The sequence below is a fragment of the Chroicocephalus ridibundus genome, chromosome 6, assembly GCF_963924245.1.
Source record: "Chroicocephalus ridibundus chromosome 6, bChrRid1.1, whole genome shotgun sequence".
Classification (NCBI taxonomy): Eukaryota; Metazoa; Chordata; class Aves; order Charadriiformes; family Laridae; genus Chroicocephalus; species Chroicocephalus ridibundus.
In genome coordinates this window covers 20704520-20720739 of record NC_086289.1, presented here as the reverse complement: position 1 = coordinate 20720739, position 16220 = coordinate 20704520, and the positions used below count along the sequence as shown (strand labels likewise).

Here is a 16220-nt window from a genome sequence, read left to right as displayed (position 1 = left end):
GAGGCACCAAATGCCACTTCCTAGGAGATCTTCCATGCAAGTAACACTGAGCCCAATGCCCCGCTGCCTATGAGGGCACAGTGCAGTACAAGAAGGAGATGGCATTAACAGATAGTGTGCAGTGATAAGGAAGAAAAAAAAACAAAAATAAATCTCTTCTCCCCAGGTAGTTTCCTCTGTGTCAAACAGAATGCTGTGCCTGAGTTACTGCAAAACCCTGCCTGCTGTTGTAGTTGAAAACCTTGCAGCACTGCCTGTTCCTCTTCCACTGCCTGATACTGTGTCAAGGGGTGCACAACACAGGCATTTTAAGCCAGCCTGATTAGGGGGTAAGGAAAAGACCCCAAAGACACTGGTAAAAGCATACCTGCCTCCACAAGAGTAACACTCAACTAGTATTCCCTGTGCTGTCTGTTCCATTAAAAAAAAAAAAAAAGAGGCAGCCTAAAATAATAACTTTTGTCTACCCTATCAACAGCATCAACACTGTGGGGAACCAGACAATACTAAGAAGCATGGATAGGTAGTCCACGCACGAGAAACTGGCTGTGAAGTAAAGCATGACTAAGCCAGCACACTCACGTAATTTTTACCATAGTCACATTTGTCTCCCTCTTTGTTTCCAGGAACTCGGTCTTCAGGTTATTAGGAGATAGCTGTGGAAGGACTAACCTGGTTCATCTTTTTCACTCCACTGGTCTTAAACTGCTAGTGGTGCAACAGCTTTCTTCTCTGTAGATCCTGCTACCTGAAACTACCTCCAAAATATACTGCATTCAAATCTGTGCTCGGAGACGGTCCTCTCCCAACTGCGCTCAGAACTAAATAAAGTTAATACTCCTATGCCGCAGCAGGGAACTTAACTCTAAGTATACCCTCGAGATACCAAGCCAGGCCACAGGAAGTATTTACAGGGGAGCTAAAAGGATTTCAAAAGTTTTACATTAAGACTATGCTGACAGACCATTAGATTTTCTACCTAACAAAATTCCAACCTCTCTTCTGTGGCAGGTCATCTATTCTCTTAAACCTTTTATCTGAAAGTGATACATTTTGAAATGTTTCCCCCCCCATTACTGTACATGAAAGGAATTACATTCAGATACTGCACACTCTTTTTCTACAAATTCTGTGCTGTGCTCTGTGTCAGCTTCTCCCATAACCAGAAAACCACATCAGCTTAGGAGACCACACAGCACTCCAGGCAAGGAGCCCCGCCAAACCGAAAAATCAAGGAGCATGATGCATCTCAACTACTATTTTCATGAGGTACCACGGCAGCAGTTATATCCAAAACAAGGAACACAGAGTAGTTTGTCAAGCTCCATTTCCAAGTCTCTAGACAATCTGGCTAGCGTACCGAATTGCTTAAAAGTGAAGTGATCAGTACAGTTTAATTATCATTAATGACAACCAATGGGAATGAGACGATGTTATGTTGAAAAGTACAAGGAAATGCTGGCCTACCTGGGGCAATTTCAAAGAGATGTTTCCCTGGTTCATCAGGATTAGGTGGCAGCTCGTTCACCTGATTACCTTGCAGTAGTATCAAACCCTGTAAGGGACACAAACACCAGTGAAAGGGGAAAGGCCATGACCAAGGTAAGGAAAAAGAAGATAAATATAACAGACACAGCAAAGTTAAGCACCACCCTTCCACTGAGTCCATTTCCTTTCCACCCTTCTAAGCAAGAAAAGATTGAGCTAGTCATGCACCTGCCTCACCTATCCTTTCTCTCACACTGGACACTTCCGATTAAATGATCTTTCCTCTGGAATAACACTCTGAGCATGCATAGGTGATTCTCCTTGGTTTCCATAACTAATTATCCCTTGCAAAAGCTTCATCTCACATTACATCTACTCTTCCTTCACCCTTTAGCTTCCAGTTGCAGCCTGCAGCAATGAGGTGGCTGAAGTTCTATTTCTAAATCTTTAGTTCTGTAACTGAAGAAAATAGCCTGTTTTCCAGAGATTTGCAGTACACAGAAGTTCCCAGGAAGATACGGAAGAACAGCAGCTGATTCAGGTTTGCAAGGCAACAGGACCACCTTTTAATCCAAGGGACCGTAGTTTCCCTAACAAGAAATCTAAGTCCCTTTACTTCCTAAGTTCAAATGCTGCCAGAATTCAGATTCTTTTTCACCTTGAGCCTACGCATAATTAACACAATGTATTCCAGTTCGGTGCATAGCTGGTGGTATAGTATCTTCAAAGTGAACAAAGTCATCTTCATCTATGGAAAAGCTAGAAAAAGAGATCACAGGAAGCTCTTGTCCAGTAATGTTGGTATAACAAGAACGAACATGCTATTTGGACCTCATTGTTTTTCCACATCTTTTAGTTTAATCTTTGACATTTATAAAGCGTGTCCAGCTAACATTCTCTAGGACATAAACACAATAAGACAGATAAAAGGCAGTAAGAATTGGGACTCTAAAGAGTTAAGCCATGAAAAGTGTAATAAACAGTTTCTACTCCTGCACAGAACTGCCCTGGAATGGAAGCTGGGTCCAAACCATCTTTTTTTGGCTGAGCAGAAAAAGAAGTTGTTTCAGCCAGTTGTTTTCATGTATATCTCTAGTAAACATGCACAGTTACATTCTCTCCAACCAACTGGGCAACAGCCAAATCCAGGACAGATTGGAGCATCATAACATTGGTAATCAAAACAAATCCCAGTTATTCTCTTTGTCAGCTTCCAGATCCATATTACTGAGTAATACAATTAGTGTCTCATGAGATAGACAATCCAGGATTTCAACTGATGAAAGACAAGCCATCATATGACCTTTTCAATCTTCTCCATAAAATACAGAAGCCAGTTATGTTATTTTTCATTACATCTGTTATGGCATAACTTCCCTGGCTTTGCCCCTTGGTAATACATTTTTCCTACAGATGCTTTGTTTGGAGAAACCACTGTAATAAACCAAGGAGCCAGCTTGTATTAAACGTAGATGAATTTAGTTTTACTCTTTTCTTTGAACATAGAACATTCAAGAACTACTACAAATAAATTACCAGAGCAGCAATGCTTGAGATGGAAAATGCTTCAGCTAGGAAATAGGCTCCGAGTCATGGAGGTTTACAAGCTGGCATTCCAGTTCTGACAACAAGCTTCTTAACACAAGCTAGAAATGTACATATAGCATTAAGAACTAATATGATATCAGTTGATCCCAGCTGATCAGATTTTCAGAGTTTCAGGTATCATTTGAAAGCTGGCAATAGCCATTTTCTGTCAGAAGATGTAATCCTCTTAAATGTTAACAGCTGCTTTCCTTTGAGGACCAATTTACATTTTGTAGAAAGAAAAGTTGTTAAAGAGGCAGTAACTCTCTCTCTCCCCCCGCTTTAAGGTACAGTCCTCTCTTAAGAAGCCCTGTAAGCAAACTAGCCAGTCTCAAACTGGGTAGTGTCTCCAAGCCAGCACAAAATAAAAGTTAGACCTTCCTTATACAATAGTATAAAGCAAGCGTAAATCCCCATTTGAAACAGTCACCTACACCTCACATTTATAGTCAAGCAGAACCCAGGACTCTGACTAAAGCCCTGTGTTACTTCAGAAAAAGGCATGCTTTTTTGGGGGGTTCTTTCCCTCAGACTGTATTAGTAAACTTAGCAAATACATATAGGCAGGTCACACATATTTTAGGCAAAAACTAATGATACACATGCCAGGTGAAGATGTACAGTAGTATATACAGACCAGGAGATTCAGACTGTATTTACAGTGAAGAGCAGTAGCTGTTCACAGAAAAGTGCAGTCAAATTAAGGAATTTCAGAAAGCCCATCTTTCCGCAGGAAACTGAAGTCAGTGATGAAGTTCAAGGGTTAACCCAAAATCTCACACTCCAGTGCCTTCCAGAGGTTGTAATTTTCTTGCCTCAGGTCACCCTTCTCCTGCAACAAAACTAAACAAATGGACTTTCTCCATGCTTGATGCACCATATAGTGCAATGTGACCTGTCCTCCCTTCAGTGAGACGCACCTTTGGTACACGAGAGTGATGTTCACTCTAGAAGAGAGTACAGAGGCATAAACTGCTTGAACTGGCACCCTAAACCAAAGCATTTCCCAGTCAAGACACACTTCCTTTTTGATCCTTTTCAGAACATATTTGATTTTATATATTCTGTAGAAAGTTCTCATTGAAGTGACTTGGGTTTTATTCTCATTTTAACCATCTTTGATGAAATGGAGGAGGGAAAGATCAGTACGTAGAAGAGCCCACTTAAAAAACAAACAGAAAACCAACCACAGCTACGGGACAGCAGAAGGACTTGCTGCAGCCACAGTGGCAATGTGGACTGTACACCAGTACAGCTACTTTGTCCTTACCAGCGTGCACCTCATTCAGCTGCGCAATGAAGTTGCAGCAAGTTGAGCTGGTAGCATAACAACTGGAAGAAGAGTAGGGAAATAACAGAACCAGAAGAATGATTTTTCAGAGAGGAAAATTGAGGGATGCTGACTCTACCTGCAAAGAACAAGAAAAGCCTGCAACTTAGGCCCGTCTCTGGAAAGTAAGGTTATGGGTGTATATATAGCAAAGATCTTCAGATCACCTTCATGTGCATTTCTCTTTGCACATGCCAGGAACTGTGCTGAGCTCTTCTATCTTATATAACCAGCCCTTTTAGGGGGCAAAACACTTCTCCAGAGGGCAATGACATATCTAGCTCACAGCTGTCCAATCTGCCTGGCACACAACAGAGAACTCTAAATAAACAGAGCTGAAAAGGTAGAAAAAAGCCACAATTCATCTTAGCAGGGAGGCTGCATCAATTCTGACAGTTGCTGTCACCAGTAGAAAGACATTACTAAATTTAAATAGATTGACGTGTCCTTGTCCACCATCCACTCACACTGCATTAGCAATCTTGCTTGGGAAGTAAATTAATGATGCATTAAATCAGCTTAAATTCCCCAAGGTCTAACTTGATATATGCCAAAGCATGCCCCAGAAATAAGCTTCAATTCACAAGTAAGTTACTCCTCCCTCTCTCAGGCTTTGGGAGCCTGAGATGGCTCAGAAGCTCCAGGGGCAGGCAACAGGTTACAGACTTTACAGTAAGCTGAAGGTTCAAATCCAATTTTTGATGATAGCATCACCTTGCACCCTTTCAAGGCCTTGTTGCTTTGAGGAAGAATCTTAAAGAGGACAAGCGTTTATACCTTAGAAGTATTACTGTAGTCCTCGCTAACAAGACCAATTGAGAAGTCCTGCCCTGTACCAGGCTGTGTGGAGCCAGGGTTTGGTAAAGAAAAGCTTTAACATGAAACATGAGTGGAAAGATTCCTTTTCTTCACTGAGCCCCTCAACAAACACAGTTGGTGGCAGAACACTGATTATCCTAATTCTTATACCATTACTTTTAACACAGCACTTTGGTCACTGTTACAAATGCTTACAAGATGGGAGTGGGGGAAACAGTGGGGCTCAAATCTGCCCTCAGGTGTGCATTTCTGAATCCCAGGCCAAATCACAACAAAAAAAAAAAAGGACAGAGAAAAAAAAAAAGACAGTAAAAAAGGAGGGTACTTAAAGTCGATACCAAGTGGTTTATCTAGAATGGTTGCAAGTTTTAAAACGAAGGAAAAACAACAAGTAAACAGAACAGAATAAAATTTCAGCACCCTTCCCTCCCAATTCTGTTGTCCTACATTTTGACTTTCAGGTTCACTGAAATTAGAAGACATGCTGAAGGCATTCCAAAGATAACCGGAAAACACTGGAAAGGCAACATTACAAAATTGCAAATGCATCACCAATTATTCCAAAAGGATACAGAAAAGTATCATATACAACACAATGTTCAGAGTCCAGTGGCCAGAACACATTCTAGAAAATTCTACTGTTTTCTAGAGCTGCAAAAGTCAAGGCCACTGCAGATGCACTAGAGCCTTTTATCATACCAAGTCAATACTGAACGAAAGGTTAATGAATTAACTGCAGAGTGGTTTCTGTTCCCCTGGAAATTGGGGAGGGCTGCATGCTACCTCCTACCCTGGGAATAGAAACAAACCCAAAGCTACTTTAAAACCCCACACATATATTGACAGAGTAAATAGGAGCATCAAAAGCTCTTTGCAGGTCAATCCTCCCCTTCCCCCTTTCCTCATGGGGACACCTGAGAAAATACTGAAGAAAAGCAAAGGCTGCAAGTTCACTCTCTAACCTTTGGCACAGAGGTCAGTCTGACGGAATGGACTGTGCAACTATGTCATAAGGCACACAAACACTCATGCTTTCAACAGTATTCAATCCATTAAGGCCACAGAATAACTCCTCTTCACTCCAGTAAGTCTCTGCCATTCTCCTGACATCAGATTACAGCTCCACCTTTTCAGCATTATTTTCACAGGAAGAATATCTACAATTCCCACTAAGGACCCGGAAACACAGGTTTTCATAAAAATAGGCAATGCAACATCAACAAACAAAAAGACGTTAAGATTTCTCTTTTGAAGCATTACGGCATAAATCTCACTTGACTTCATCAGAAAACAGTAAGAATATGACCCTCTTCCAGGCTACATATAAATAATCAAGTAGAAGAAGATCAATGGGAATTTCAGTGAAGCTATTGATTTAGTTTTTGCACACAAGCTCACAGACCATACTTAATATTTAAAACAGAAAGATTTAAAAGAAGCATGAATATCTTCAGAGCTGAAGGAAATTAGAGATTAATATCAACTGATGAAAATATCTACATGGGCTGTAACAAAGACCTTCCAGAGTCACAGCTTTCTTCTATGCCATGTGGGCATGCCTGTACCATTGTCCCTTCATTTCAGAGATTCCAAGCAACAGCTATCTACATGTTCCAAAAGCACATCTAACCTCTGGGATGTGTACAGTCCTAGCTGAAGTCGGATGTAAATCCTAGTTTGGAACTGATACAAGAATAGTCAGGATGTGGTCCTCTTATCATCCTATACAAAATGGCTTCCCCCAGTGATAAATGTATGGCGACAAAGAAACTCCTTCCAACATGACTACTTGAGGAAGCTCCTTCCTCATCATGTTCACTGATACAGTTCAGAAAATTACCAGCTCTCCCCATGCATTTTATGGGAAGATAGGGTGCTTTTGTCTTAAACGCACAAAATCCAGCTGTTGCTTGCAGAGTCCTAAGTAACAACAGGTTACATCATCGAGTTCAAGCCTTTCTAGCCTTTACACAGCAGGCTATCCATAATGATGGATCAAATCTCTGATTAGGTAAGTGCAAGACATAAGATGCAGCCAACATGCTCCTGCATCTACCATGCATGTGTCAGGCTCACAGGGGAAAATTCATTTCCTTTCTCACTCTACAATGAAATTTATGTGTAACAAGTTAAGCACGCAGCTGTATCAAGCAGTTTAATAATAGGCTATAATGAGAGCGTGGATGGTGATGATATTACACCAGCTGTCTGTCACTCTGTAATGCCTGTACTGACTCATCAGGAGGCAGCAGTACAGGGACACTGTCTGGCTTATTCAATTATGTTCCCTCTGATCAATGACTCTGGTTAGAGGCCTGACAGTCTAAACAATGACTACATGAAATATGCTGCATAATATACTACAGCAACTAGGAAAGCCCTTAGCTTAAATGCGTCAAGAATATTTTACAGGCATATTGAAGAACTTGAATAAGAAATTCTTCATCTTAGCTGTAAGCTTTATCCCATCCTGTAGCGTAACACATCGCCCTACTAAGTGATGTATATATAGAAGGGTCAGAGAAGCAGAAAATCATCCGGAATTTAATGCTGGTCCAGACTGACAAATGCAATGTTCTCAGCTCCGCATTCACCCTAGGTGCAGCAGCACTGTCCTCTCATGATAACTTGTTTTAGAGAAACACATTTAATTGTAAGAAATTGGTGCTAGACCAGCAACACACTCACAAAAGGTATGTGAAGCAGCAAGAAGTTAGTCAAAAATTCCATTACTTAATACTTGGCTTAAGAGAGACATACTTGTGCAATGTTCACTTTAAGAAGAAATATTTAAAATACTCACCACCAAAAAGTTACAAGTTAAACATGTCATGTGCCCATGGCAATGTTGCATAGTCACTGCCTATTACCCTTTATCACCAGCAAAGTGCCCTACAGCTACTCGGCACATAGTTAACGAGAATCTCCTAAGTCCTTTGCAAGAATAAACGTGCTTTGGAAAGCTTTCTTGCACACATTTGTTCTCCCACGGACAAACTGATACAGCTGATCTAAACTTACTATTTTAAGTAGCCCTACTGTGGTTCAATTTATTCAATTATCATTTAGTCATTGTTATTAAATTATCTAACCACTAGTTGACCTTTTCTCTTCTTGCTAGCTCCCAAAAACTTTGATCCTCTCCCTTTCCTCTGTCTGTTTTCTTTCCACAGTCTACTTTGGGACAGTTCTATGACACTGTCCAACACATATTGCACAGCAAGACTTAACCAGTGTTTTCCACCAGGAGAAGTATTCTTCTCTGCATTCATGCTCAAAGTCTAGAAGATTTGACAAAGGTAAACTTCAGAGAGTTTAATTTTTTTCCCCTGTTGTAGAAGGGTCACATTGTTCCCCGGTCTGCTAAATTAGTTTTTGCTGTCAGACACACACTCCTCCTTCCAGACACAGCACAAAGCCTTGTGTAAATTCTTTCTGCTCAAAATTTGCATAGAAAAGCAATAACTCCCAGGTGTACATAAAACACACTGAAACACACATTACAGCCCATTCTCAAGTCCTACTTGCTGGCATGTAATAATACCTACTCTACCCATACCAGCTAGCTCACCTCTCTGATGAACAATGGATTATTTGGGAGATAATGAATCCCAGCTGATTAAGCAAGATTTTTCGCTTCTGCCTTAGTAATATGGAACTCCACAGCTCTTCCTGTCAAACTCCAGTCTCATTGATGACCATACTAACATTTGGAGCTCGGCATGCCCTAGTGGGTAAATAAACACGTTGTAACTTTCTCCCAAGCTCTACTACTTGCCTCGGTAGTAGCTAAGTCTCCCTGCAACGTCTCTTGCCTTTGAACCTCCTTAAGTGTGTATGGTTTTGGCTAGAAGAGAGAGCAACTGAAATGAGCTGTCAATAAAAGCAGTAACTGTGACCCACGTAGAAGTCACAACCAACATGCCCTACAGTTCTCTAGTCATACCTGAGGTTTAGTTTCCTCTTCATCCTTATAATAGAAGAGCTGGTCCCCACGCAGCACAAACCACCGCTGCTGCCAGTTCTTCATAATGCTCCTTTGTTTCTTCAGCCAGCCACACTTCAGCACACGTTCTTGAGGGTTTGGAGAAGAAGGTCTGGAAGGAGGCCCAATCTGTTCACCCATCACCAAACTCTTTGAGCGGGCTGAAAAAGCAATTACAGAGTAAATGAAACAAAGAAATAAGGATAAGAACATGCAGAGAGGCTAAGTAACTGTTCCATACTTCTGACGTTGACAGACTATTACATGCCGGCTTCTTCTTTGAGCAGGTACTTGTTTTTCCAGGGTGTACACTCAAACTCATGAGAGTCAAAGACAAGACAAACATCAACCTTTTGGTACTGTTTACTCTAGCAACCTTCTAAGTTACATGATACCTCCACCAGGGCTCATACTACCTTTCTTTGTGGCAAGTCATTACTGCCTTCCAGCTCTACAAGGGAATAATGATATTGCTCTCTAATAAAGGGATATTTATCCAGTGAGGATATGTAAGTCTGGTGACAGGGGACAGAAAAGGAAGAAGGAGAGAGCATAAGAAAATATTCTCATTCCACACACTGCCACTACTGGGGTGATTAGCTAGTGAAACCAGCTGCCACAGGAAAGAAAACAAAGACCAAAAGAGATTAAAAACTGAGAAAAATTCAAAAAGGGATGAGTCACATATAGATAAAGTAGCTACCCAGAATGGCTAAAGTCACCTCACTCTTCAGGGTTTTCTGACATTGAAGCAGAAAAACACAATGGAAATAAAAAAAGGCAAAATAGAGAAAAAAAAAGTGTAAATATCAGGAAAGGTTTCAGAAGAAGAACTGAAGTCTATTGCCCTTTCCTTCTTCTTATCCTTCCACATGCCTGCAAGTAAGAGTACTGAAGCTTGGGGCATTTAAAGCTAGTCTGGAGTACCAGATTTTGTATATGTAGTATATAATGATTATATATTGTAGGCAGCAAGCCAGTCCTCTAGAATGGAAAGGTTAGATAACCTCATAGGTCTTTTCCACCTCTACTTCCTTTGGATTTATGAAGTATCTTATAATAACTGTTATTTAATATTTCATGCCATTTTCCTTCATTAATGCTAACATGATCATGTTCTCTCCCACTTTCTACACTCAACTAACTTAAAGCACAATTTACAATTGCCCACTTGAAACAGGGCTACAGTTCACAGGCCAGTACCAGTAAGTCTACATCACTGACGTCTTACATTAATGATGTACACTGCTGCAGTTAAAAAACAGGCAAGCTTCTTATTCAGGCATCCTTGATACACTACAGCTAATTCGCCCTGTCACAACAAAGGACAACCCTCTGCCTCTCAAAGTACTGTCCAGTTTTACCTCTTTTGTGTTCAGACAATTAAAACATGTGGCCTTGATGTTACCACCTCACTCTGGTTTCTGCCCTTGGTGCCTCATCACACAGTGACAGAATTGACAACATATGCCAAAGAAAGAAAAATTAAGTGGAAGTCATGGTTTGTGAATAAAAAATAATAATAATTTTTAAAAAAATAATAAAAAAAAAATCACAATAGCAATATTAAGTTTAATCCTATTTCCTCTGTCCCATGAAGCAAACTGCAATAGGAGAGGCAGGTAAGGGACTGAGGTCAAATCTTTGGAAAGCGTCCTCAGTGTAATCCAGAGAGGGAAATCACATTGGCGTCTGTGATAAAATCTACTTTGACCTTCCCCATAACCTGTCAGTCAGGCCATCATGTTCTGCTTCATAAAGAAATATAAAAACAGCACTTTTACACGCTGAACACTTCTGTCAGCAGGGGGCAGATCTGAATGGTAGCACATCATCCATTACCAAAAAGTCTCAATGACAGCAATCTCCACCTCTATAGTATCATATACTCCACCCCCCGGTTCAAAAACCCACTTACCTCTCCTGTAACCATTCCACAGGCACTCAGTTTGGCCTCTGACAACTCACCAGTTTTATAGGCAGAAGACGGCATCACTTTGTTAATCTTAAAATTCAGACTCAGTGAAAGTCCTGTCTGACAGGCAGAAGGGATTTATTTTTTTCTGTTTCTCTGAACTGCTAAGGAAAATTCTGCTACTCTCAAGACAACTGTGAATAACAGGTTTTGCCTTGTGCCTCGATCAAGAGAAATTAGGTTTCAACCTATAACTATTTCTTTCTGTAAGAAATTGTTTTTATTTTGTTTTTAGTTTCACTTTAAAATTTAATTAAAAAGTTGAAATTTTATAAGTAGCGCTGATGGAGTGTCATAGCTTTTTCAGAATTACATTTCCCTTATTTTTGGCTAAAATACCTTACTGAATTTAACCTGAGCTCATATACAGCATTAGTCCTACATTAGTGATCAGCGAGCTTCAGATTCACTGAAGTAACCCAGCACTCCCCAATTCTGATTATTTTTATATGGCCAAAAGAATTTTAAAAAAACAAACCTCAATACAGAATTCACTTAAAATCAGGCTTTGATGTATCCATGCTTATTCTCTAAGTTTATTCACTGTAGTATGAGTCATCACAGACAGGGATTTTCATTCCAGCAAAACATATAAAGAACTGATTTTCACCATGAAACTAAGATCCTTATGCCTTAATATATCCCTTTCTGGCAACACAGTGCCCTCTAGCAGATGATTATGAAAAATACCAGAACAACTTCTCCTCCCGCCCCCCATCACTGACAAGAAATGGAGGATCCTATTTCATATGCATGTAGTAAGAAAACAGACTTTTAACATTTAAATCTCTACTGCAGAGGCCTATAAGGATTTAGTTGAAGGAACCACCTCTGCCTCATCCCAGACCACGTTTTGCCACAAGGACCAAACTGTAATCTGGTTTAGGCTGCCCGGGTTCCTTTCCACATTCATGTTACAACATATGTTATTACAAGAAGAACTATCCCAATAATTTGCTTTTCCAAATGGAACTATAATGTTTCTAAGGCAACATCTTGGCTATTAACCTAACCAATTAGTCTAATAATTCCAAAATCCATACTTCAGTAAGCACCTCAATCATCTCCACACCAAAGCACTTCAGCACTCTCCAGATTAAGTGTGCAACTCCCAGCAGTTTCCAGTTTTCCTGACTTGCATATAGTCATATAAACCCTCTCCTACTTCATTCTGCTCCCCCCTCACCCCCAAGAGAAACTAGATTTATTTAACCAGAAACCTACTACCTTTATTTTAGCATCTATATTGACACAGACCTCACAAAAGACATCAAACATCTACCTTTGGAATAATCCAACGTATGTTATCTCATATTTCCCCTCACACACCTTTTGGTGTTATTTGTACAGCTCTACCTAGTAATTATTTATTATACTGAAGAGTTAAGGCTTTTGTATCGGTCACTAGAGAATGTATATCTCCATATTTTTATTTTAAGCAGCACCATGTCTTAGTCAATTGCTATGGTTGTTAATTCTTCATGCTGTCTGAGCTTTCCATTTCCTTAGAGTTTCTAGTCATGACTGCAATAGTTAATTTCATTAGGGAGATACTTAGCAACCTCATCTGTAAGTCAACAACAGGGATCAGATAGAAATTTTCAGAAGGAGGAATTATTTATAGCTATTAACAGCATTGATGTTTATATTGCATGCTTCACAGAATACAATAATTGCATAGAGGTCAGACAAAAACTTTCACAGATGAGCACAGCCTGCCTTTAAAGCAGCAGGTATCTCATACTACTGGGATCAAAACATCTGCTTTGATAATCCGATCCAGTACATCAAGCCCCGATTCTTAATGGTAGATATATATTCCTAGTGCTCAACTGTTTAACAGAATTATGGAATCAGCAGAGCATAAGGAAGAAAAATCAATAAATCAGACTCAACAACAACTCAGCAAATACTTTACATGCTCTAGAGTTCAGATCCAGTAATGCCTTTTCAATAACACCACACAGTTTGGTTTTGCTTTTCACATTTTCATTGATTATTGATTCAGCCATACACATAAGTTCTAAACAGAAATCAATGTAGAAAGGATTTCAAGCTCTCCTTGGAAAAGGTACAGGATTCACTTGCACAGTGCAGCAGTACTGAAGGGCCAACAACAGGACATACCCACTCAGAAGCAGGGAAACAAGGCAATCACAGTACAGCAAGACTACAACAGACCAGGCAGACCCAAATCCTTGCTGCACCATAGGTGGCACTAACAATTAGCCAAGCCTGTTTTTTTGAGATGACAAACCATTAGAAGGGAGGAATCAGAATTGCAGACCTTGAAAATACCCCTGTGACTGGAAGTGGCACTGGCATATGTAAATTCTCACATCTAGATGAATATGGGAGGAGGAATACGAGCAAAGGTATTGGGGTGATGATCAATGCCCATTGTAAGAAAGCCTGGGCTACACTAAATAAGCTCCCCATCCAAAACCTCACACTTGGTTGCGGTAGTAACACGCTTGGTCTTTAATAGTAAACTCAAAGATTATCCTAAGGAGTGGAGGGATCAAATCAGATGGAGTCACACTGCCATTCCTTACAGAAATAGCAATCCCTATCTCCATCCCAACTCAGCCCTGGCTAAAGCTACTCTTTCTCCATTTCTCCTCCTTGCCCCATTAACAGAGCATCATACGCTCCTACAAGAGTTCCTCCGCAACTCAGACCTGCCTCCTTGCCGGATTTGGGCAATCAATAAGTACCTACTTAAATCAGGGATGTGGAAATCAGTCAAGTCAATGCAATTCAATATCAATTAAAGTTGTAATCTTTTGAAATTCCATAGGCAATTAGCTTAAATCAATATAGCCATTATAATTGTTTCTGGCTGACAAACTGTCCTACAGTGAAGGCACTTTGCTCTAGTGTTTCTTCAGTCTAATGACATTGTGACAATATGTATTATTTCTGATTCAGTCTTTGTTTAAAGTACTAGCCACAAAGGGAAGTGGTTTCACATACTATAAACAATATTCTCAGTTGTTTTATTTAATTCAAACTTTGCCTGAAAAATGGATGTACTGAAAACACAAGAGTCATATGCCTTAGAAAGACATACTCTATTTCCTCTCATCAAATTGTAAGAAATAAAATACTTGGTTTAGATTTGTTTTCTGTGTTCGTTACACATCTGTGTTTGCATTTGGATTTGATTGCTAAGATACCACAGCCAGTGAGCACAAATGAAACCAAGACACTTCCTCAACACAATCTGACAATTTAGCATCTTGAAACACAATAAGCAAAAAAATTAAAGGCAGAATGTTTGAAGTGGCTGGTGATGAGATGTGTTTAGGCAACCAGAAGGATATCAGCTACAAGAGACTGGCAAGGGCTTTTAGCTCCCTTAAGTCAAACAGAGTAGCAAACTGTACAGAAACAAAAGGGTGCTACACAGACATGTGCCTGCTCACATTTTGTGACCTGGAGAACACTTACCACATTCAGAAACACTACCATAAGAGCAGGCTGTGCTCCATTACTTCTATTTAATAAAGCTACACCTGTCTATTCATAACATTTTATAGACCAAGATGATCTGCTGCATTGTACTTCCTTCCCTTGTCTTGGTTTTCTTTCAGCCAAAACAAAAATATGGAAGGATATTTTGCGGTGGAAAATTATTTTTCATGTCCATCCATCAGATATTGCTGAAGAAAATGAAAAGAAAAACAAATGGGTCTGGAAACCCATAATTTGTTCCAAGAGAAACCACACATGCATTACACTGAAGCAGTTCTGGAGGGCACTTACTGTCCAACCCAAGGAAAAGCAGAGAGACAATTAGCTCTACATATGTTTGTCTAGTAACCTGTATTTTCTGCAATGTTGGGATACCAGACTGCACGTGCCAGAGCAGGTAACCTTGCCAAGAAAAGATTCTGACAGTCTGAAGAAGTGATCTGTTTGCACGAATATTTACTTGATATTATTAAGTTCCTGCAAAAACAACTGCGTTCCCGAAGGCCACTTCATAAATCTGAAATCCAACATAAACTATTACAATTTCACTCTCAGACTAGAGATGACTGATGTTAGAAACTGTCTACATATACAGGGTAAAATACCTTTCAGTTCTTGCCTGAAGGGCAGAAACTTTGGTTATAGATATTTACCTATAGGTAAGACACATTATGATTAAAAACAAAAATCAAAACCAACCAAACAAAAAAAGAAAAAAACACACCAACCACACAGACAGCCTTTTGAGCTGAAAGAGCAAAGAGATGGATAGGGAATAACTAAAAACTGCAATTCAGCTACAGAGCGCAGCTACAGCCAGAGAATTTGAGCCAGTCTGAAGGACTCTGACAAGAAATAAACTATACACTGCAGCAGAAGATGTATCAGTTACCCCAGAAAGGAGCACAGATGGACTGGGGAAACTAGATTTGTTCATGAAGGAGCACCCTGTCTCCAGAACACAGGTTCATCCCCTCTCAGAAGTCCTAAGAACAAAAGCTGAGGGTTCTGCTTTCAAGACTTTTGCGTTTTTATAAGGGCTGTTATCTCTTTTGCACTGCCAGATGAGTCAGTGCTCTTTCACTGGCAAAAGGAAAAGAGACTGGAACTGCATGTGCACCACGGATTTCTGAAGAATAAAAGTAAACTGCATACATTCTCCATACCAGCATGTTTTAAGGGTGGGCATGCTGACAGTATCTGGCAGAACTGGAGACAAGATTTCCTGCTAGCTAGCAGGTTAGCAACACGAGAACAACGCTGTTGTACTACACATGCTGCATCTGGTACTGAAAGCTGTGTAGCCCTGCTGTGCCATAAGCTCAGGCACAGCAACACACATTTAAAGTTGCCTATAGCCTTTCTAGAGCCATCAGAGCTGGCTGAGATCTTTGCATCAGTCTTCCATAAGCATGCAGCATTTCCTTCATAGAACATATAGAAAACCCATGCCTGTTTTCTACCTACAGTACAGCATTTACAGAACACAGTCAGAACCAAGAGGCAAAACCACACTAATTTGAGGGCAGTTGCCTCCTGAGTGGCATGAAGAAATGAAT

The 16220-nt window shown here is 40.2% G+C and overlaps 1 protein-coding gene across 3 annotated transcripts in view; it reads right to left on the bottom strand.

The window, feature by feature from the left end:
• The window catches only part of ARHGAP22 (Rho GTPase activating protein 22), a 158416-nt gene that overhangs the window by 119131 nt on the left and 23065 nt on the right, over positions 1-16220 (bottom strand). For all 3 annotated transcript variants that reach the window (XM_063339200.1, XM_063339202.1, XM_063339201.1), the window contains exons 2-3: positions 9171-9370; positions 1468-1555 (exon numbers count right to left, since the gene is read on the bottom strand). In XM_063339200.1, the coding sequence (XP_063195270.1) occupies positions 1468-1555; positions 9171-9370 (288 nt within the window). The remainder of the gene's footprint in view (positions 1-1467; positions 1556-9170; positions 9371-16220) is intronic.